The 23,525-nt window shown below is 41.2% G+C and overlaps 1 protein-coding gene across 5 annotated transcripts in view; it reads right to left on the bottom strand.

The window, feature by feature from the left end:
* Positions 1–9,180: 9,180 nt before the first annotated feature.
* Elavl4 (ELAV like RNA binding protein 4) overlaps positions 9,181–23,525 on the bottom strand; it is an 83,394-nt gene continuing 69,049 nt past the window's right edge. Inside the window, exons 4-7 of one of the 5 annotated variants that reach the window (XM_077791160.1) lie at positions 16,223–16,376; positions 14,393–14,618; positions 12,803–12,841; positions 9,181–9,550 (exon numbers count right to left, since the gene is read on the bottom strand). In XM_077791160.1, the coding sequence (XP_077647286.1) occupies positions 9,181–9,550; positions 12,803–12,841; positions 14,393–14,618; positions 16,223–16,376 (789 nt within the window). Of the gene's footprint in view, positions 9,551–12,802; positions 12,842–13,680; positions 13,684–14,392; positions 14,619–16,222; positions 16,377–23,525 lie in introns of all 5 variants that reach the window. The other 4 variants (XM_026382294.2, XM_026382350.2, XM_077791162.1 and 1 more) reach the window with 4 other exon arrangements.

Raw genomic sequence — 23,525 nt, 5'->3', positions numbered from 1 at the left:
CTTCTTGTTGCCAGGAAGGGGGGGGGAAGAAAAGGAAAAAAAAAAAAGAGAAAGAAGAAAAAAGAGTTTCTATTATTTCTTTCAAGGACACACCCCTAATAACCCAAAGATCTTTCACTAGGTTCCACCTACAGGGTTCTACAATATCCCATCAGCACCTCCCTAGGTACACAACATGAGCCTTTGGTGATATTTAAGATCCAAACTAGAGCATCCAGCTATCTGGATATCCCTTAATTCAGTTGACACCTAAAATTAAAACTTACATTGAGTAAGCTAGGCCTGAGCAAAGATCCACTGTTGGAATGTAGGCCCTTCCCTATTAGTTACTTTTAATTATGGAAAATCAAAGTCCTTCCTGTGGCTTGCAAGAGACTTGATGATCTGGTCTCTGCTACTACTCGCAGCCCAGCACCATTCCTGCTCTCCACTGCTGAGTCACTGTGCCTTACTTCCCTCTCCACTCTGGCCCTTTCACACATGCTGTTCTTCTCAGCCTTCAGAGATCAACTCAGATGCCACTGTGTCAAGGAGTTTTCTCATCTTCAGTCAGGCAGGTTTCTGTTATTACTCATTGTCAGGCAGCCCAAACTTGACCTTGACAACACTCACCTTAGCTATGTATAGCTCTCTGTTGTTCCCTTCTTGTATCTAGGAGTAGTAAGTAGGAACAAGATCATCTGAGACCATCTAGTCCAAAATTTTCCTTTAATTTCTGGGAAATTGAGGTCTAGAGAGGGGCAGTGACTTGTCCATTGTCATACAGCAGATTGGCATCAGAGCTGAGGATTGTGACTCTTGGTCCTGGGCTATAACCTTCCACCCTTCTCAAGGTGATACTTCTTGCCTTGCTCCATGCCTGCCAGTACAAATCTGATTCATGCTTCAAGACATGGCTGGTTCTTAAACACCTCTAGGATACTTGTCTTAATACATTTTGACTTTACCCCACCTTGCCAAGGTTAGAATTGACTGCTCTTCTCTCTGTGCTCCAAATATTTTGTATCTTTGTCTTTGTTCTGCTTACATTTGAACTCTTTGAAGGGAGGTAGTGTGTCCGATTCTTCTGTGAGTGCAGTGTATGTGGGGTGACACATGAAAACAAAGAGGTAAGGGATTGTTGAGGAATCTCTAACCCAGCCCAGGTTCAGGGAAGGTTCCCTAGAGGCAGTGAATCCTGAGCTGAACAAGTGTATTAGCCAGTTGAATAGTTATCTGTATGTGTAGTGTATGGGGGTTGGATGATGAGGGAAGAACATTTTAAGGAAAGGAGCCCTGATGTTGTGCATGAGATTGTAGCTAGCTCACAGGGTGGGGTGGGATGGGGTATAGTTTGAGGCAGCCTAAAGCCCTTTTTCTCCCAAGGATCTGAATGAGGAAGTTGAACTGAATTTCAAGGGCTGTCTATAGCTAACTAAGCAGGTGATATTGGACAAGTTTGGTATGCAGAATGTGGAGGAGGGCTGCCCTTTACCAAGGGTCTAATTGGATTTATTTTCCATCTTGGGTGAGATAGAATTTTTTGACTCTTTCTATATCCCAGAGGAACGTGGTATTTGTGCTATTTCACTTCCTTGCTCAAAAGCCTGCTTTCCCAAAGATGTCCCCAGCCTCTGACAGAGTATACAACCCTCTTCCTCTGATTCCTCTGCCTCCCTTCCCTGACTGCTGCCTAAGCTCCTTAGCACTGGATTCCATCCTTTTGCCCTAAAGTGAAGTTCAGTGACTCTTCAGTGATGCTCCCAGCTGCCTAATTCTCAGGGACGAATAAGGAATAATGGCTAAGTCCCCGTCATGGCCAGACAACCAGAGAGTATCTGGTTGCTGACAGGTAATCAGAGCCTCTTCCAGGCACCGACTGCAGTTACTATGTTTCAAAACATCTTACATTCAAGTGAGATTCCCAACAACTTGTTCCCACGTGTATCCTTACTACTTCTTCCCTCCCTTACTTGAAGGGACCTAAGGACTTCTTGATCTTTTACATCAGGGCATTGACCACTCACTCCTCTTGTCCAAAGGGCTTAGCCCAAGCTCTCTTCTGGAAACTCTTTCTGGCTACGGCTTAATTCCTACTTTCCATTGAGTGCCAGGAATTTGACATACTGTATCTCTAATTCTCCCTTTTCTGATCAGTAATCTTAGAGACATTAGATGATTTGCCCAGGGATCTGAACCCAGAACTTTGGCTAGAGCTGGTCCTCTTTCCACCACTCTCATTCTTTCCTAGGTTCAAGAACACTCCTTCTGCTTCCCACAGATATTAAAAATTACTTTAAATTCTCCTTCTAGCACAGAGGGCATGGCTGCATCATTTTACGTGTGTCTTGTCTTTGTAATAAAACTCAAAATTTCTATTCTGTGCTTTTGTTTCTTATCATAACTCACCCCTCAGTGTTCCACACAAAAGAATACAAGGGAAAAAAAGAAGCTGGATGTGTCTATTTACCTTGCCCCTAGCTTAGTACCTGGCATATGGTAGGTGTTCAGAGTAAGGATTCTAGTGTAGACAAGGATTAGGACTCAGGGGAGCTGTTCCTCAAGCTCACACCCTTGCACACCTCACATCCAGTGTGTTCAACAAATGGTGGTGTCACACTGAAAGTCATCAATGTGGTTTAGTGGAAAGACACTGGATTAGAATTAGATGACATGTATGTAAATTCTAATTCTACTACATGCTATGCAAACTTGGGTAAGGTATTTAACTTCTTTGCTCTCTTTCTGTCAAGTGCAAAATGGGAATTATTCTACCTGCTTCCTAGGATAGTTCTGAGAATTCAGGGGCAACAGAGATGGTGAAAGGGCACTCACCACCATGCTATTGGTTTGCACAATGCCTTCCTCTCTTGGGGGAGACCCACAGTGCAGCTAAGGGCAGCTAAGTTGGCTTAACATTCTTTTCTTCTGTCCTATCCTCAACTCCTTTCTACCTCCATGACTCTTGGTGGTTAAAATAGAGCAGCTAACAAATAATTTCATTTTTGAACACTACTGAACAATAGTGCTTCAAAACTATCACCTTTAGTTTTTGTTTGTCCATTTGCTTGTAAAACAATGGTATTGAATTGGTTTTTCCATTAAAGATCTGGGAAGGGGTTTAGCCTGAGGCACAGTGCATTAATGTAATTTCTCTGGTTCCATATATAACAGGACTCATCTCCACCTTTAATTGAAGTGAGGACCATTTGGTAATTGTTTTGAATTTAGTTATACAAGAATTGGCTCAGAGCCAATTGTGGGGGAGGGTGTCTCAGAGATCAGCAGACCTGGGTTTGAATTCTTGCTTCATCACTAACTTACTTGCTCTAAATACCTAATCTTTGAGAGTCTCTATGTTTAATGCAAAAGGGGGATGATAACCCTCACTAGGAATATATGTGTGTATAGTGCCTGGCATAGTAAAAACTTAATACACGCTAGTGCCCTCTCTCTGGAAACTTACACCTCAAGGACTTTGCTGGAAACTGTTTGAAATAATTACATGGCGTACTGGTGTGTCATGTGAGTCCACTTTGCATTTGAACTACTAGTAGATTAAGCTGAACTTGCATAGGAAAGCCTTCTGGTAATTAACCTGGGGTTGAGTGATTTTAAGCTAGTTTTCATTCTGCCGCAGAAACAAAAAAGATGAGACTGGAGAAATGCTATTCCTTTAATTGAAGGAACACTTTTATGTTCTCAGGTCTATTTTAATCTTAAGTGCCGATTATGCATCATTCTCTCATGTTAACGGACACTTCTGTAAGTGATCTGCACAGAAAGAAATATGATTCTTACATAAATACTGTACCATGAGAAATTATCTTATTACCTAATATGCCAAAAAGCTAATAAGATAAAGGAATGGTACGAGTCATTTTTGGACAATATTAAAACTTGATTTTAGCTCATGGAAATAAAATGTAATTTCCTTTTATTATTCTCTTCTTCAGGTAGAACAAAGGCAGGGAAGAATGTAAGGATATTACACAGCTCTGTTCTGCGAGCTCTGGTTAAGGCAGTGGGAGGGAGCCAGGCAGGATGGACTCAAATTAAGATTTTAATGATTTCCGTTTAGAAAACTCACTCTTGCTGTTAATGCTATCCTGTCAGGTATGAGTTTTAAATTCACAGGTGAAAAGTAAAAAGAGAAATTTCTTACTCAGTTGTCTAAATGCTTGCCTCTATGTGCTTGCCTCTATTCATCCATTAAGGAACAAATGAAAAGCACATAGAGAATATAAGGATAAAACAATCTCAAGGACTGGAAGTTTCCTGAATTATCTATGGCAAAAGGCAATTGTGTGTTGAATTTTACAAGGTTAAGGTGTTCAAAGGATATGGGCCTCACAAAATTTTGTGTTTCAAATGTACTTTTATATGCTGTTCTTGGGGGATTAAATGTCTTATTTACAAATAAACAAATGATGGTTGATCTTTCTTATAATTTTTAAAAATTCTTTAGTTGTAGATGGACACAATACATTTTTTATTTATTTTTATGTAGTGCTGAGGATCGAACCAAGTGCCTTCCATATGCCAAGTGTGCACTCTACCACTGAGCTACAACCCGAGCCCTGAATGTTGATCTTAATGAAAGAAATTTAAACAGAACTCAAAGTTGATAAAAATTTTCTGTCTATAATCACTTGGTCAGTGTTTGCTCTTCAGTATAAAGTTTTGATGCTGGTAGTGATGTTGTGGGATAGTGTTAGACACAAGAACATACCTTTTTACATTCTTCCTTCCTATCACTTTGACAGAAATAACACTAAGTAAATGCCATCAGCCTTCTATGACATACATTTTTCATCCAAGCAAAATATAATGGACCTAGGACCTTGAAGAAATTTAATAATCTCTGCTTTCTTGTGATTTGTTAGTCGTTTCCTACAAACACCTACAGAAATTATGTATGTTTTCTCAGAGATTTAGGTAACAGGCTTACACTTGCAGCAAGATGAATTCTTTATTAGATGTTAGGCAGACGCATTGTGCACATGCTGGGAAGGGTTGGCAAGATCATTATGTAGAATGCCCTCCTATGGGTATTTCTAAGACCTATTTTAAGACCTACAGCTATTTGTGAAACTTTCAGATCTGTTGTATGCTAGGGAATGAACTGTCTGAACTGGAAAGATTGCACCAACTTCCAATATTCCAAAATAAGGTATTCATCCATGTAAGGTACACGGAAATGACTTAAGGAGCAGGGGTAGTGATGAGTGATAAGTATCACAGGTCTGGCAGCAACATTTTTGGAGCCTACAAACATGTTTGTGAAGCTGTATTGTCTCTGGGGATAGTTATTTGTTTGAATACCCATTTTTCTTGAGAAAAGAAACAGGGGTTTTTCTTTAAACTAAAAGAACCTTTGAGTTCAGCTATGTGAGGTTCAGGCTGACTTAGAGGTTTAATATTTAGCTTGGTTAATTAAATCCCATTCTTTGCCCTGAATTTAATTATCCCAACCAATGTGGTAATTTAATATAATAATAAAAAAGGGGTTAATGAGAAATGGAAGAGAATCTGACTATTCGTTCATCTGGCTCAGTGGGGGCATTTATTCTTGAAGTGTCAGTTTATGGATGGTGATGCTTTATAGGGTATTATGAATTTTCAATTAGTGAGAAAATGAAAATGAAAGACAGACAGTAGATCATCAATGAGTGATCATATTAGGAAATCACTAAAAAGCTCATTCTGTAAAGTTCAGGGCATATTTTAATGTGACTTCGTGATAAGGTAGGCAGGTTCCTTCTTCCTAGATTGAGCTTAAATCATGCTCTTTCTACACCAGGTGAGTCCTTGTTTAGGGTTTCTACTCAAGAGTAAATTTGCTCTTTCTAAACAATGACGAGTGTGACAATAAAAGGGTGACCTTTCTTGTTTAGCTGTCACTTTCAGTACAAATAGTCTGCTTCCTGAATACTGTGCAGGTTCTGCAGTCTAGCTGCTGAGAGAGGTTTGTAGCATCAGACTCTGATTCAGCTCCCAGCTGGAAACTTGCTGGCTGTTTCAAGTTATTGAGCCTCGGTCTTGTCATCTGTGAAATGAGGATAATGCTATCTACTCCTCTCAGATTGCTGAGAGGATAAAGTGAGAGCATGTGGAGGACACCACACAGGCATGCTTGATATATAATAGATGCTCTGCAAATGGTGACTCCTTGTCCTCTGAACAAGTCACAAGTTTGCTTATAAATGAATAACAGACATTAACGTTGTCATGATACCATGCAGGATGCCAAGTGTTCTGGCTTATCAACCAGAGCAATGCCTCTCAAGCTTTAAATCACCAGTGATTCACCTGGGGATCTGGTTAAATATAGATTTGCATTCAGCCCGAGATTCTGCATTTCCAACACACTCCCAGATGATGCTGATACTGCCGATTGGGGACTTTGCTTTTAGTAGCATGGAACTAGGGCAATGACTTCTGAATACTGAGTTGACTTTGAGAGACTGGGCTAAGTTGCAAAACAGAATTTTATTCTACTTTTTCTTTTCTTCCTGATTGAATGATAAAAATATCTGGCAAATCTGCAGATGCTACAGAAAAAAAAAGTTTGAATGAACACATTTAAAAATTTGGAAAGCTCAAATTCATTCTACACACTTTCATTTATTGTCTGGACATATAAAGTACAAATAATTCAAACACAACAAGATTATGAAAAAAAAAACAATTACAATACTTTCTCTCGGAAATCATCTAAACTAGCAAGGTTAACATGAAGTCATTCATTTATAACTAAAGTATACAACTGCCTGGTCCTAAGATTTTTTTTCCTTTTTTTTTCCCCCAGATTGAACACATTATAGAGAAGAGATTTTGGCATGCCTTTCCCACTAATGCTTAGCAAATGCATCAAAACTTTGCCAGCAAACTGCGTTCATTCATAGCAGGTGACATAAAAAGGTTTCCCTGAATGTTGAACGAGTGTTCTCTGAACTGAAATCTGGTGTTTTTTTTCCAAAACCGAAAAGAGGAAAAAAAAAACAAAAAAAATTTAAAGGAGGAGTCTATGATGCAGCCTTGGTTCTCATTATCTGTCTACCACCACGACGACTACTACAAAGTTTGCTTCTTCAGTGTGAAAACAACAGTCCTGTCTACATGCACTTAGTGGGCTCAGCATGGGAAAAAATGCACAAAATAAGCACAAGTTATAAATAACCATAACGTTTTATTACCATTAAGACTAAACTTGTATTGAAAAGATTTTATATAACAAGACAAGAAAAGCAATAGCAAATTTAACTATCAACTAGATTATGCATAGCGAGTAACTGTTTCTATTACCCAGGGAAGAGCATGAACTCTTGTATTTTTTTTGTTTTGTTTTGTTTTTGTTTTAAATATATAACCGTACAAAGCACAAACATACTAAAATGATCAGTGCACTGGACATGGGAGAGTGCTCCCGCAGTCATTTTGTTCCCTTAGCTCTGTTTTGTTTCCCCAATCTGAATTACATTAAAATAAAGACCCAGTTGTTTTTATTTTTCTACTGTGCAGTAAGAAAAAATATTCACAACAAACATGACAATATATCAAACAATAGTTCTACACAAGTTACCTTGATACCTCTTTAACTGTCACTTAAATATCATAAGAAAACATTTTAAGACATATACAAACAAAACTAGCCAAGTGTTACAACTTATAATAAATTAACCCAAAGAAAAAATAACTTTATATATATATATTTATATTATATATACACATACACACACAACAGAATGACACAATAATATGCTTCTTCCCATAGTTTAAGTAAACAAATAAGTAGTCTAGCCAATCTAGCTATATTTGATCTCGGCCATAGGCATCATCACATCTGCGATTAAATAAATAAGTGTTTCAAGCAACATAAACAGTGTTTCAAATGTACCAACACAGCCCAAGTCTATCAGCATGGGCTACAAAGTGAATCTGAAAATTGCTTAATGAATTTAAAGCAAATGTATCTTTTGTTTTCCTTTCCTAAACACATTACATTTAACTATGATACTAAGGTATATAAATAATTTCGTAGCACCTACTGCTCAAACTAAGGAAGTTTTAGATCAAAAAGAAAATTAATCTTTTTAATTTTTGTTCTGCTGACATCCCATACTGATGACTTAAAGAAAAACTGTCTTTCAACTCATCTCCTTGCTTTTGGGTTTTGACTGTGGGGAACTGTGGTACCCTGGGTAGAACGAACACTCCTTTCCCCTAGTAATTAATAATTTATTATTATTATTACATGCTATGAAAAGATATGAAGATCATCTGTTTATAGCCCATCCTTCAAAAAACAGTCTACGAATCCAGTTTAAAACACACATCTTGATCTCTAAAAAGTTACCAGTGCAGTATGAACGCGACAAAGTTGTCAATTTCCCCTAAATTAGCCAGTCAAAATATTTTTTTCTCAAATCCAGATTCTCTTGTAAAAATTCTTTATATTTTATAAAAATAGATTTTTCTTGAAACCCATTTTCAGCAAAGAGACCACCTCTTTGGCAACAATGTTAATGTTATTAAATTGTTAATGTCATCAGGTATCCCCCTTTCCCCCATCCCCTAACAGAAGACTGTTTTAGTTCACATGATATAAAAGAAAAAAGGAAAAATAAAAAAATTTGCAAAAGTTTTTTTTTTTCATTTTTGCAATTTTTATTATTCCTCTTTAATTTGTGTGGGGGTTTTTACCAATCTGATTGGATCAACATTTTGACAAAAAAGAAAAATCTTTTTCTTTCTTTGAATCCCATTACTTTGTAAAAATTGTTTTTATTATTTTTTTTTGTTTTTTGTTTTTCTTCTTCAAATGAGCGAATGGTCATCTTAAAAAGACCCACCTTCAAGGAAGGTAGCAAAGTTAGCTGGCTGGGTAAAAATCCCTGCACATCGCTATCTATGTATATTATATTCAACAACGACAGCTATGAAAGAACATTCAATGCATCAAAGGTATTTTTTTGTTTTTTTTTTTTTCTTTTTTTCTAAGCATTATAAAATCCTTTCCTGGTACACCTCAGGATAATCCAATGTTTTAATACTTAGGCAACACTGGCTTATAAAGTCCATGGTTGAATATAAGCCTTGAAAAGTTTGTTTCTCTCTCATTTGTGTATGTGTGTGTGTGCGCGTGTGTTTTGTTCGTATATATTTATATATATATTTTAATAAGTAAGGATGGGAAATTCAGGACTTGTGGGCTTTGTTGGTTTTAAAGGAAACTTGCAACACTCTGTCTCCCAGGCGATACCCGTTGAGGCTGGCGATGGCCATGGCTGCCTCATCATAGTTGGTCATGGTGACAAAGCCGAATCCCTTGCACTTGTTGGTGTTGAAGTCACGGATGACCTTGACGTTGTTCACTGCGCCGAAGGGGCCAAAAAGCTGCCAGAGGACGCTCTCGTCGGAATCCGGGGACAGGTTGTAGACGAAGATGCACCAGCCTGTTCCTGTGTGACCAGGGATGTTCATTCCCACAAGGCTTGTCATCCCATCAATGGTGATTGGGGAGAACCTGGGGGGACAAGCAGAAGGGGGGGCTGGTCCAGACATCAGTCTGACCATGGAAAACACACAGATGCACAGACACAGACACGGGGCAAAGGGCTGAGTGAGTGTTTGCAGGAGAGTCTTTAGGGTTTAAAAACCAAATGCAAAAACTAACATCTGTGGCATTTCTTCCAATGGGAATGGCTTAGAAGGCTAAGGCATGTACATGCCAAGAGAAAGGCCTAGGTCAATTGCTAAAAGGCATGAGGGACTCCCAAGTCTCCCAGAGCAAGTCTCTATCACAGTTCTATCACAGTATATATTCATACGTTGTCTCCTCCCACCTCCCCCAACCCTGCAATAGATAGTGAGTTCTTGGGAAAATGACTCCATTTCAAGGCTTATATTCTATTGTTCTATTTATCTATTCAGTGGAGCGCACAAGGGAATCTCATAGACACAGTGACACATAGAAGACACTCAATAAATATTTATTGATTGAATAAGTGAATAACTCGTTGATGTCAGTGCTTCGGAAATTTTATTTTGTTATTTCTAGGCAGAAATGGGGGATGGCCCTTGAAGTATTCAAGTCTACCATCTTTGCAGTCCCTTGATTTATGGCTGTCAAAGATCTCTTAATATTATTGAGGATGGAGATACATGAGAATGAAGAGACATGTCTTATTATTAATCAGATGAGTGGCTGATGTTTCATTTAGTATTTATTCAAAGACTTTTCCCAAAAAACTTGAGTAATAATAATAGAGATGTACCATTTTTTAATGTTATATTATCTGGAATTCATTTCTAAGCATCACTGGAACAAGATTTCAAGTGGTTTATGCATTTATACATCTTGAATTGCTGTACATTAGAAAAGCATAAAATTGCCATTTGCCCTGTTTATAAGTACTTTTGTATTGGTCTTAGAATCTTCTCAGTTTTTGTGTAATCTTTAAAAGAAAAAAATAACCCTTTATATTCTACTCACTGTCTGATAAAATAAACCCATGTGTGATTTGTGATGGATGCAGTGGATAAAACAATTAGGATACCAGTGCCTACAGCTGAACATTATTTTTCAAAATTTTGTTTCAGACCAAATGTATACAGGGATTTTGATGCTGTACACTGACTAGAAGCTTGCTTTTCATTTGGTTGAGTTTTTTTTTTGGGGGGGGGGTGGACTTGGGAGAGAGGAGGAAGCAAAAACTGGGAAAAGCATGGAGTAAAGTGTGACCAGGAATGTTTTTTAAAAATAAGCCAATATTCTTGGTGCTTTGGGAAGGGCCCATAATGAATAGTTCTGTACCTGACTAGACTTTAGATAATATCAAATGGTGGCTAAAGATATGCTGAACATAACAACTCAATAGAAATTGTTTTTGCTACTATTTGCTAAGTCAATTTTCTTTCTTGCTTAAAAACAAGATGCCGTTCCCCTCCCCGCCAAGGAAAAAAAATATCATGGTACAGATTCTTAGAATGGCAAAAGTAAGTTTAACTGCATTTGAATACTTATATAATATTATTAAAATTATTAGGTACTGGGCATTGAAACCAGGGGCACTCTACCACTAAGCTACATCCCCAGTCCTTTTTATTATTTTTTGAAAAATTGAGACAGGTTTTCACTAAGTTGCTGAGGCTGGCCTTGAACTTGAGATCTTCCTACCTCAGCCTTCCACATAGCTGGGGATTATACATGTGCATCTCCATGCCTAGCTGCTATTTGTTTTATTTCTGAACACTGTCTTCTCAATGGTCTCTCCTCCAACTAGGTAATTAGTCCTTTTCATTGATATGGTAGAAAATAGCTAAATATTTATCATAAGGCCAAGGCCAGAGCCAGAAAAGAGGTTTCAAGTAGGACCTTGATTCTAGTTGCTGATGGCTACCAGAGCCTTTAGGTGAGAAGGATTCTAGATCTAAATCTGGGTTCAATAGAAAGAGAAAAATGCTGTTATCAATTAATGTGTCCATCCTGAATTGGGCACTGGAGGAAGAGGCAGCACATAGGCTGCGGCTGTGTCTTCCCTGGTCTCACCTGTGTTATTAGGTATTACTCTTCTTGTGGCATTTGGTGCTACCTTGCTAAAATCAGAAAGGAGCAAAGGGATGGGGCAGAGCTAGGAAAGATGGAAAAATGCCTGGGAAGCAGGCAGTGTGTGTTAGACATGTGGAGATAATTCACAGTTATCCTCACTGGTAGCTGGGACTGAGATTCAAGAAGCTGGCGCTCTGATAGTGAAGTCTGCAGTCAAGTTACTCCCCTGACTGTGCACTAGCTTCCAGTCAGGGTACTTACCATGCATGGCCAAGTGGTGAAAGAACTGCCTAGAGTGGGGAGTATGATGTGGACTATTAAAAAGCACATCTCTCTCCCTTGAGTGGAGGAAGGGGAATTAAAGTGTGCAGCTCTACTGAGCAATATGATGAAGATGCTCTGTTCCTAGCAGTGCAGCGGAGCTTATCAAAAGCACATATGGGAATCTCATGGACACAGTGACATAACACACTCAACTCCCCAAGATTCAGATTTCAGATGGGTCTGGAACACCCCTGTGATTGCATTCAGAGGGTCCCCAAAGCCTTGACCCTATTTAAGTACCCAACCCCACAAAAAGGCTTTAAATGAAAGAAATAGAGAGTTAAAAACCCACATACATATAAAACTGAGGGAGGATTTATAATAACTGCTAAAACCTGTAACAAAAGAAAGTCCTGGTTGAGGTGCACACAGATACACTTCATTCCCAGGATGTGCTCTGATATGCACACCGAATTGGCGGTGGAAGTCAGAAAGTCATTCGTGTGTTAGTTTATGCTTTGGCCAGAGCTAGTAGTTCAAAATCTAAATTTTCCACTGAAAATTATAAGATGGCCAGTCTTGATAAGCAAAATGTTCTAATTTTGATTTGCTGGAATCTGCCCTCTTAACTGAATCTTGGCATCACTAATGCAAAACAGTTGCTCTGCAAGTTTGCAAAATCAGCCAGCAAAGAGTCAGAGCTTTCTCCCTTAGGGAAGCCGTTCAGAGGACCAGATTATCAAGGGCTTGGTAGCTGTGGCACCTGAACCATAGGATAAGCCCACCTGCAAATGAAAGAAAAAGTGAAACACACAAAATGTTTTGTGTGCCCTAAAAGAAATAAAAATCAACTGAAGTCTGAAATTAAAATTAAGAATTTGACATGCTGGTGGAAGAAAAAGGAAGAATTAAAAAAAAAAAGTAAAGTTAGTGAATTAAAAAAAAAAAATCTAGCCCCAGTCTGTGCCAACACGGACATCTGGCAATCTGTGGAGTTTTAATTACCTCTTTACGCCATAGGCCATATTAAGCAAATTGTCCAGCCTGCAAAGAGAAGGAGGGTCTTTGGGTTAATGCCTCACAGATGGCAAGATCACTCAATGGAACTATTAATAAGAATGCTCCATTTTCAAAGAAGAAAAGCTCAACAACTTTCCCCACTGCTGAGGAGTCTATCCACCGGTAGTTTCCCCCTTTCCTGCCTCCAACTGCAAATAATTCATGTTCAGGTCAATGCTAGAGTTTCAAGCAAGTGTCTAATGAATCCCCCCTTTCTTTCAAGGTCTCAATCAATCCCACTCCCCCCACCTCTCAGAACATTTGTGTGGATTTTATTTTATATTGTGTGTGAAATTGTTAGAATGGGGTGGGGGGCTTCTTAAATTGTTCACCTTTTGCTGTAATTAAACTTGTGAATAAAGGTCTCTGTTCCAGATCAACAAACAATACATGTGCACATAATACGGATCAGAATGGATCTTTTCTGTTAGCCTAGCTACATTAAATCTCCTTACCACACACATGGGTGCAGGGAGTGTTTGTGGGTTAAGACTTAAAAAAAAAAATAGCTTACTATTTACAGCCTGAAAACACCTCCTGGCAAACTGTCATTATGCTATAATCTTCCTCACGTTTAGTACCTTACTTGGGGACAAGCTATTCACACCATGGGGCAGTAGTAACCATAGTTTCCACCATTAGAAGCCTGCTGGAGAGGCTTTTTACATAAATACTGCATGCGCTCTCACACAAAATAAAAATTAGATGATTTGGACTCTTCATGAAATCATTAACCATTTCAGATTCATGGGGTATGGGAGGACAACTGAAGAGGCTGATTTTTCTGTGGCCAGATGGACTGTTACTATTCTAAATAGACGGACCTACTATTTTTCCCACGTGAAGTTTAACAAGAAGAAAAACCCTTTCATTAAAGAGGAGTTGGGGCGTGGGTGGAATGACATAGTTATTTAGAATTTACTATGGTTAGGTCAAGGCTATGCTTATCTTCTTGCACAATGGAGGCCGATCAAGGTTGCACTGCCTTCATGGAGAAACCAGTCTTTCAGAAATGTCTAGAAGGGGAATGCTCCCAGCACCAGGAGCTTCCTGGGGGTTGGGTATCCAAAGAAAACACTAAGGCTTGAATGAAATCTTCTTCCTTGTCTTCAGAATGTGCTGACTAAAGAGATAAAGTTAACACTAAAAAATTTTCCTCCCCTAGAACCCAGAATTCCCTAGGAAAGGAGGACAGGACAAGCCACTCCCCTCAGGCAAGGATCTGCCTCTGGGCAGTATGAAAAGCCCCTGCCCAGTCTGAAGTCTAAGATTCTGAAATGTCACTTGTGACTACTTTTGTTGAAACCAAACTTTGTTCGGTTAAATTTTGTTTCTACTGAAGAATCTCAAGTTTAACCAGTCACTGTAGGAAGTTGCAAGGGGTTTTGAAGAGCATCTGGTCTAATCACCTCATTTTATAGGAGTGGAAACTGAGGTTCTTTGCCTTGCCCCATACTTCAGAGTCATGGGCTTCCCTGGCCCTTGCCCAGCTCTGTACCATGCAGCAGGGGTTCCCTTCTCTGTGGGCATACCTACCTGAACCTCTGAGCCTGGTGGTGGAGTGGGCCTGGGTAGCGCCGGTTGGGAGACTGGTACAGCTGGGACAACAGGGCCTGGCTGGACTTCTGGCTGGGGTTGTTGGCAAACTTCACAGTAATCGGTTCCGTAGCACCGCTGGGCTTCTGACCATTCAGCCCTTTGATGGCTTCTTCTGCCTCAATCCTCTTATCAAAGCGGATGAATCCCACCCCTCTAGACACTCCTGGGGAAAATGAAAGAGTCTTTGTAAAAAGTGAAAAAAACCAAACTGGTAAATATCTTTGGGAAGAGATGAGTGGGGCCTCATGGACATTGTGTGGGGTGTCAGTCCACCTGTGGGGCCTGGCAGAGCCCAACTCCTTGAACTGAAATGTATCTGCTTTCATATACACCAGCATGGCCCTGGACACATGCCTCCAATCCACAGAATAGAGGATTTCTTGCATCTGTCCTCTCTGGTCCTCTACCACTTCTCGTCTCCCTCCAGTTACTATAAGTGAACATCTACCAACCAGTTTCCAGTTCTTTAGTGAGTCCTCCACACCCAGTGGCTAAGTCATCTATATGAAAAGACAACTCTGACTACAGTTCAACCTTTAAAAACATTTTCTAAACCTCTTATATGCCTTTTGAATATTGTACTTTGTGCATTGTATCTATTCTTCACTGCCCCAAACAGAACGAACAAGAAACAAAACCCACAAAATACCCTTCCCTGGCTCCTTGCTGCATGCAGATGAAGTCTAGATTTCCTGGCATTCAGTGTCCTTGGAAATCTGGTTCCAAATACCCTGTTGAGCCTCACACCAGCTACCCTGAACTGCCTGACATTCCTAGAACAGGCTGTTGTTCTTCCTTAACTCTGTGCCTTGGGATATGGCATCCTCTTTATCTAGAATGCTCTATCACTCCCTTTTGCCAGGTAACCTCAAGTCATCCTGCCAACCTGTTCAAACATTGCCTCTACAATGGAGCCTTCCCAACAATCATCACCAGGCATAGTACACTCTTTCCTGAGCTCTCACAGGGCAACTTGGACGGCACCTAGTGGGAACCTGTCACATTGGAGTCCTAAAAGGAACTATGCCTTTCCTTCATCTGTGGTTCCCAGTGTCCCTCTGCACAGTGTCTGGGTCAGAGCCTATTTCAGTGAGAGTTGGTTACATGAATCAAATGACAAACGCGCTAAACTTCTCTCAGGGGGCGACTTCTAAATTGAGATAGAGTGGGGGGTAGGCATAAAACACCTTGTCATTAAAAATGCAACCCCAGGTACTTTACCTTTCTTGCTGAGAGGTGCTGGCTGATTGACTTTCTTTATTCTGGACAAAGAACCTGAGCCCCAAAGCCTGGGTTCTTACCCTGATCTGCTCCTGACTAGCTGGTGGGAAGTCAGCTCTCACTTTGGATCTGTTTGCTGATGTACAAAATGAGGTAGTTTAAAGTTCCTTTTAACTCTGTAATGCTATGAATTGTAGCTAGAGCTACACATACAGGTTTTCACATACAAAAATAACCATTACTGGTTGAGGGCTGAAAGAGACTTTGAAGGTCATACAGCTCCATTCTCAACCTGATACCCAAATTCTCTTTTACAACTTTGCCAAATAGTGTAGCGGCTGCTGGAACAATTCCCACGACGGAGAAGTCTGCATCCCAATATGGCCCATTTTAAATTTGGGCAATTGATGGATGAGAAATCTTTCAAGTCAGAAGTGTGCCTATTCATGACCCACATTCTCTACTTTAAGCAACTATTAGCCTGCTCCTACGGATAACAGTTGGGCACTGATATGCAAGAAAAGAAATTACAAAGAAACACTTAACCTGTAACTTGGTCAACCAGGATTCGTGAGGTGATGATACGACCGTATTGCGAGAAAAGCTGCTCCAGCTCCTTCTGGGTCATGGTTTTGGGAAGGCCGCTAACGTAGAGGTTAGCATCCCTGATTGAGGCCGAGCTCGGACGGGCATATGAGACCTAGGAGAGGCAAGAGGACTAAATCCATTATAGGCACTTGACCTCAAGGGAGAGACTGAGGAAATGACCAAGAGGACAGTTCCTCGGCTGGCAGTATAGCTCAAGGTGCCAGTTAAAACCACTCAATAGTTCAGTCGGAGCTACTCTTTTAATAGTAATGAGAATTAGGAGAACAGCCATAGAGGAACAAAAGGAGAGTTGACGATAACTTAAAACAAATGCACAGATAAGGGTCTCTAAGTGCAGAACAAAATAGCTACTGTATGGCAGCTGTTAAATGCAGAACTACCCACGCATGAAGTTCTGAAGATTTACCTCCTGGATGTGGGTGTATAGATGATTTACTGTATCCAACACATAATAATCTTTGAATAAACCAAAAAAAAAAAAACCCTATGAAATTCTGCTGTGCACATTTCTCTCCCTGCCACCCTCCCTACCCCCATTCTCTTCAAGAAAACATAAAAGCAATCGGGTTCTCTGTAAGATTTTTTTTTTTTTTTTAATGTTCTGTCCTTTGTGTTGCTCCAATCTGTTCCCATAAGGTCTGCTCTCCCTGAATGACAAAGCGCTGGTGAAATGGGATTGAATGAACATCTGCTTGCGAAACTGGATATGTGACCTTGTCGTCACATCTGCAAGGACCAGTTGCCCCTAACTTTGAGATCGGGCAGATAAAACCACAACAAACAAAATGGGGGCACAGTGTGCAGGAGGGAGGGAAAGGGCAGCCAGAGAGGGAAGAGAGCCTCACTGATGGTTATAATAAGTTTGACTTTGTAAATTTGTCCTCCCAGATCTCTCAACTGCTTTTTTTCCTCCCCAAAAAGCTAACACAGAAGTGTAAACAGATCTGAAATTCCATCTGCAAGAAGCCAAATCTGTAGCAGTACACATAAGCAAAGCAAACCCCAGCAGTCATTAATTTTAGACTTTCATTTACTTATTTATTTATTTTTTTAAGAAAACAACATCAGACATTTGAAATATAATTTATAGCTAGTCTAACAAAAGCACTTTCCTGCTAAAGCTATTTCTGGGGCGGTTATGGCTCAGAATAGATGATGAAAACAGTCATTTCAGAGCACATCTGACAACGTCGGACAGGAAGAGACTTATATGCCTTAGCATTTTTCAGTTGGGAGTTTTATTGAATCTAGATAACGGACTTCATAAGACCTGGTAAGACTGTGGGGCCACGCGTGTGTGAGTGTGTGTGTGCTCACACACAAGCCAGTGTGCAAAAGGAATTGCACATGTAAAAACCAACCCTTCACCATTAAGAACTAAACCTTAGGAAGCAAAGTGGACACTGCTTCTGGAAACTTCAGGGGAGAGAATGGGTGTAGCAAAGAGGAAGAGGGATGAGTAGACTCCTCACCCATGGCACATTCTCCTTTTCTATGACAGAGACACCAGGTCCCTTTATGAGTTCCACACCTAAAAATAGATGTTGACTCAACAGAAAATGATGTGAGTGACTAATCTGCCTCTCTGGCCTCCCCCTGCTGATGGAGTGAGGCAGCTGCCTACATTGTCTACATCTTCTAGAAACTCCTGGGTGGCCTGGGAAGCCGCTATAGGTTTTGCTTCTTCCTAGCACAGGGCTGGGAGGCAGAGGGTCCACTTCATTGAGGTTTCCTGTGTATGCACTTGAGGCCACAGGGGGTCGTGGGGGGGGGGCGCGAGAAACCCATGCAACTGCCTGGATAGGGCTTCACTCCACATAATGTGCTCCTGCTCCTGTCCTCTCAGGCTATAGCATAGAACTATTTTTGAGGCAGGAGGAAGGAGTGGTCAGGAGAAGGAAATCTTATAGTGGTGGGTCCACAGTACAAGGGTCACCCTCGTCTCACTCTAATTACTGGCAAGTCATCTGAATGTCATTTGCCCCTCTCCCACCTTTATGCTTTTGCTCATGGGGAACATTTTTTTTCCATCTTCTTCCTCAAATACAATTCTTACTTTTCTTAAGGTGGCTCAGCTCAAATGTTTACCACCTTTTCTTGATAGCCGCCTCTGTCTGATCTTGCCTCTTCCTAAAAGTCTCCACAGCAATGTGCTCAATGAATCATAGCACTTAACCCGTTCTAACCTTAACTCACCACTTCTCTATCTGGTCTGACCATCTCCTTGAGGTCATGGATTATATGTGTCTTATTCATCTCTGTGGCTCTAGCTCCCGGCACAGAGCCTGATTCCTGCTGGGTGTTTAATACCTTCTGAAAAAAAAAATGAGTGGACACCCACAGCTCTTGAGGGATGATGTGGCCCTTAATGGCTCTTTGGGGTTAACTATAGCTTGGTTCCTCTACTAAGATGGATCACTGAGAGTCAAGCACCTAGAGTCATAACTGTGTTTCCCTACTAAGCTAAAAGCTAAGGGACAGTTTCCCACTCTTCAGTGTCTGGGGTTGGAATAACGAGAAGAGGACGTTGTAGGACTAGACATCACTTCTCTCAGCAAACATTTCTTGAAGATCTACCCTGCGCCAGTTACTTGCTGTGCTGTGTTCTGGGGACACAGCAAATGCAAGACAAGGTCTTTTGCTCCGGAGGACCTCCAAGTCTAATGGAGGCCACAGACATCTCACAGGACATGCTTGATAAATATGGGTTGAGTAGAATAATGGATGAGGAGGCATATAAACCAATTATCACAAAGTCACAAAACATGTGCTATGCTAGGGCTATGTATGCGTGTGACTCAAATGCAGAGGAGGGATAAATCAAGGATTAACGAGGCCAGGAATAAGACAGAGCTGAAATGAGGCTGTTGGTGAGACAGGTGGTGGTAGGGTCAGGGAATGGTGGCCTGGTAATAACCTTCCTCTCTCATGAATACAAATGAGGCCAAAGCTAAGGGAAGGGCCTGGCATTGTGCATTTACTACTATCCAATAAATGCACTGTGGATAGTAATGAACTTGATTTCCATTAGTATTGAGCACCCAGATCTAAAGTACAGAGGGAAGCATTTTAAGGACTGACCCTGCTAGGGAAAAGAAGCTGGCACTGGAGTCAATGACACAACCAAAACCATTTCCCTAAAAGATGATTCTGACAGAGACGGAATCTTAGGGAAAATTACTTTGACAGATTCCCCAGAGATAGACACAAGGCAGTAACAAATCCCAAAAGTGAACAGCACCTTGGTCATTCTATCCCAAGACTAATTCCTGCATAGTTTTTCTCCTCAATTTGGACCCTTAAATTGCTGTTGTTTTATTCCCCTGTGCCAATAGGAGTGGACAAAAATGACAGGAAAAGGATCTTCCCGCCTTCAATATTCAAAAGTACATTCCAGTATCTAAAACTTTCAAGTTTCTTCATACACTTATTAAATTCCAGTGGAATGACTACTGATGTCAGATCCTTTCTCAGGCCTAAACATTTTAAAAAATATTGCCAATTTTCAGCCCCTGCAGAGAGGCCAGCATTATTGGCACGTTAGCTCTTCTGAAACAGTGGCCTAGAACCTAGGGTTCCCAATGCTAGAGCCAATGCTCTAGAGAATTCCCCTTGCCTTGGACCATCAGGATCCTGCTTATTTCATTCATCCAGAATCTTTGAAGACAAAGATTGGCATTTCTAGGCCATCAGAGATATGGCTCCAGAACTCAGAAAGAGCTGAGAGTAAAGAGGCCACTTCTCTTTCTGGGTAATGGTGGCCTAAAGGCAGGTGACTATGAATGCCTGGCTTCACAGACAGTGTTTACAGAAGATTTTCCGCCCTTTTCAAACTCCCCAGCACTGCCCATCCCTGCCTGCCCATAATCCCCCCACCCTCTACACTACAGCAACAAGATTATGAGCTCAGACTTTGGGTGGGCTCCAGTACTCACTAGCTGTGTGAGCTTGAGCAAGCAATTTGATCCTGATAAGTCTCAGTTTCTTTACTTGTAAGAAATGGGGGACAATTCTCCTCTAATGGGTTATTGTAGAAATAAGTAAGAATATTTTATGTCTAGAACATACCTAGAATTTAATTAAACTTAATAGCATATATCATAACTTATATATTATTATGATGAACTATACAGGTGTCTGTGGGTCAGTCTGGTATCTATCCCTCATTGGGACATACCCTCCAATTTTATCAAACAAGCAAACACATGGATCACTACCAGTGAATGCCTACAGAGGCATTGTCCTCCTTTGCTACCCTACTGGGGGGTCTGGCTATCTTTCAGCAGTTCACTGCCATGAATTTCCTCTAACATGTTTCAACAAGTCCCACCCCTTCACATCCACAAAATACTTTCCACTTTCTTAAATGACTTAGTGCTCTCAGAGATTTTCACAAAGTGGGTCAGGCAGCCTTGTCATTCACCACAGATGGAGAGCAGGACCAGGGCTGGGGTCTGCCTCTTCCCACACAATACCCACAGGTCCCTCTGCCTGCTCACAGCCAGGACTTGGCTTGGGGGGGTGGGGGGAAGAACAGCATGGTCCCTTATCCGACCCACCATAATGCAGAGAAAGGAGAGGACAATAGAAACAATAAAGGCATGATCTTGGGGTTGTGAGGAAGGAAAAAATGGGAGGAAAAGGCATCCTTCTTAGCTCCTGAAAGGTGCTCCTGTGGGAAACCACTGGATTGAATAAGAGTTCATTGACTTCTCACTTTCTTGAACAACTGCTGTGAGCTAGACCCTGGGATGGGTGCTGGGAGTGTGTCTGCTTCAAGGACCCCCACAGCCTGGCAAGGGAAATAATCAAGCAAATGAGGTACAATACTGAGGGCTGTTGACAAGGGGACACTCATCTTCCACTTCTGTTGTTTCCCTCCAAGTGGAGGGTGCCCTGGAGTAACAGTCTAGGCCTTTTTCCAGCCCCTCACCCATTCTTCTCCAGGGGACTTGGAGCAACTGCTCTGAATGGAGTCTTCAATAATGGGGTACTTAGGTGCTGGAGCTTCCTCCCATCTGGGAGCCAATGCCAGACAGAAGCTCAAACTCTGTCCTAGGCTCTAAGTTCTAAGGGGGCAGGCTCTGTTCTCATTTGGGGAGACCTGTGGGGTTCAGAGCACTTATGACTACCCCCTTCACCTGCCACCTGATACATGCTGCTCTTTTATCAGGGGCAAAAACTGATGGTAATGTTTCTAGTGAGTTCTAATTATGCCATTTCTTCCTGCACAGAACTTTTCAATAATTCTTTAATGCCTTATGATGGAAGTCCAAATCTCTTATCTGGGCATTCAAAGCCCCCTGGAATCTGGCCCAAATTTTCTTCTCCTGCTAACCCTTTCCTGCACCCTTTCAAACAAAAACACAGTCACAGTTTTCTGAGTAGTGCTGAAGGTTTCCACTTTCATGCCTTTGTTTTTGGTCTTCTTGATTAGTCAGTCTGTCAAAGTGTTAGGAAGTCCACTGGGTCCAAGTAATACGTCCAGGTCTTAAACAGTAATAAAGATGACCTCGGGATTCCACACTCTTTTGTCTTGCCTCTCAATTGGCTTAGAACCCAGATGTGCAAAATAGTGAGGTCATCTGTTGGGCCCTTTTGGATTACAATAGTGGCATGGCATCTGGAAGTTTTTGTGAGCTAGGTATTATATTTACAAAACTGCTAATGTCTATAATCACAGTTCAAAGTAACTGGAGATAAAGATGTCAGAGGCCACACGGGTGTTCTTGACACTACTATCCCTGATATCTGCTTCAGAGAAACTTGGTGCTAGAAGAAGTGACCTCAAAAGTTCAGTGCAGGATTTAACACAGCTGGCTATCTAGCTTGTACATGCTACCGACAGGAAGCTCACTACCTCATGTGGCATCCTATGCCACTGCTGGCCATTACTGATTTTTCTTCCTTCGACAACCCTGGAACATTCTCCCTATCCTCATCACCCCTTATCTTGTGGATCTCACTGACAGATGCTAGTTACAGTATCATGTAACTATTTTGAAACATTACACTCCAAAGAAGCTTTTGTTTATGGTACTTTAACTGAGTTCCTGTTCTATAGTAGAAAAGAGTGAAGAGGTTAAGTAAGAGCAAGGGCTTTGGGCTTGAGGAAATAAAAATGTAAATCCTGACCACTTTCCAGTTGTGCGACCTTGGGGTGAGTCACTTAATCTTTCTGGGGTGCATCACTTGAATAACATAGTTTAGAAGCTCTCTAAAAGAGCTATTTCCTTGTAGGATTTCTAGGCACCATACCTGGCACACAGTAAGTGCTCAATAAACAGCAGCTTTGACATGATTGCTATGTAATTAGGCCTTATGCTAGACATCAGGGTGCAGAGATGAATACAACAGTCCCTGACACGCAGGACTATTAGTCTAGCAGAGGAGACAAACAAACCAATCATTTCAGAAGATCAGGCTGCAGATTTTCCCCGGTTTGTTGTAACACCCTATTCTCTGAGTGAATACAAACTCCCCAGAGCAGACAGGTCCCTGGGGAACATTCTTTCCAAAGAGACCAGGAGAATGGCAGCAGAGAACAGACTGCGGTGCTGCCAGGGCTTCTAGGAGCAAACCCTCCCAGGGACTTCCAATCCCACCTCTGGGAGCGGGGAGAGAAGAAAGAAGCCAGCTGCCTCCTAGAAACAACAGCTCTGATTGTGAGGATTGGTTCACCTCTGTGCCTGTGGCTGCAGCCCTGCTCACAGGCAGGACAGGTGTCCGTATTTGTAGCCCCACTCTTTATACTCCCCTCCACCTGCCACCTGATACATGCTGTTCTCTTATCAGGGGCAAAAACTGATGGTAATGCTTCTAATGAGTTCTAATTATGCCATTTCTTCCTGCACAGAACTCTTCAATAATTCTTTAATGCCCTGTGATGGAAGTCCAAATCTCTTATCTGGGCATTCAAAGCCCCCTGGAATCTGGCCCAAATTTTCTTCTCCTGCTAACCCTTTCCTGCACCCTTTCAAACAAAAACACAGTCACAGCTTTCTGAGTAGTGCTGAAGATTTCCACTTTCATGCCTTTGTTTTTGGTCTTCATTCATCATGGCAAAATGAACTCCTGCCCACCTTCCATGAAGCCCAGGCACAAATGACTGCTCTCTCCTTGGACTCCATAGAAGATACATGTCTCAATGACAGCAGCTGTCATACCTGAAACATTTATTTTTTTTTCTTTCTCTCTCCCTCCCTTCCTTCCTTCCCTTCACCACCTTTTATTTTTTATT

The sequence above is a fragment of the Urocitellus parryii genome, chromosome 11 (assembly GCF_045843805.1).
Source record: "Urocitellus parryii isolate mUroPar1 chromosome 11, mUroPar1.hap1, whole genome shotgun sequence".
NCBI classification, from domain to species: Eukaryota; Metazoa; Chordata; class Mammalia; order Rodentia; family Sciuridae; genus Urocitellus; species Urocitellus parryii.
This window is presented reverse-complemented; position numbering and strand designations above follow the sequence as displayed.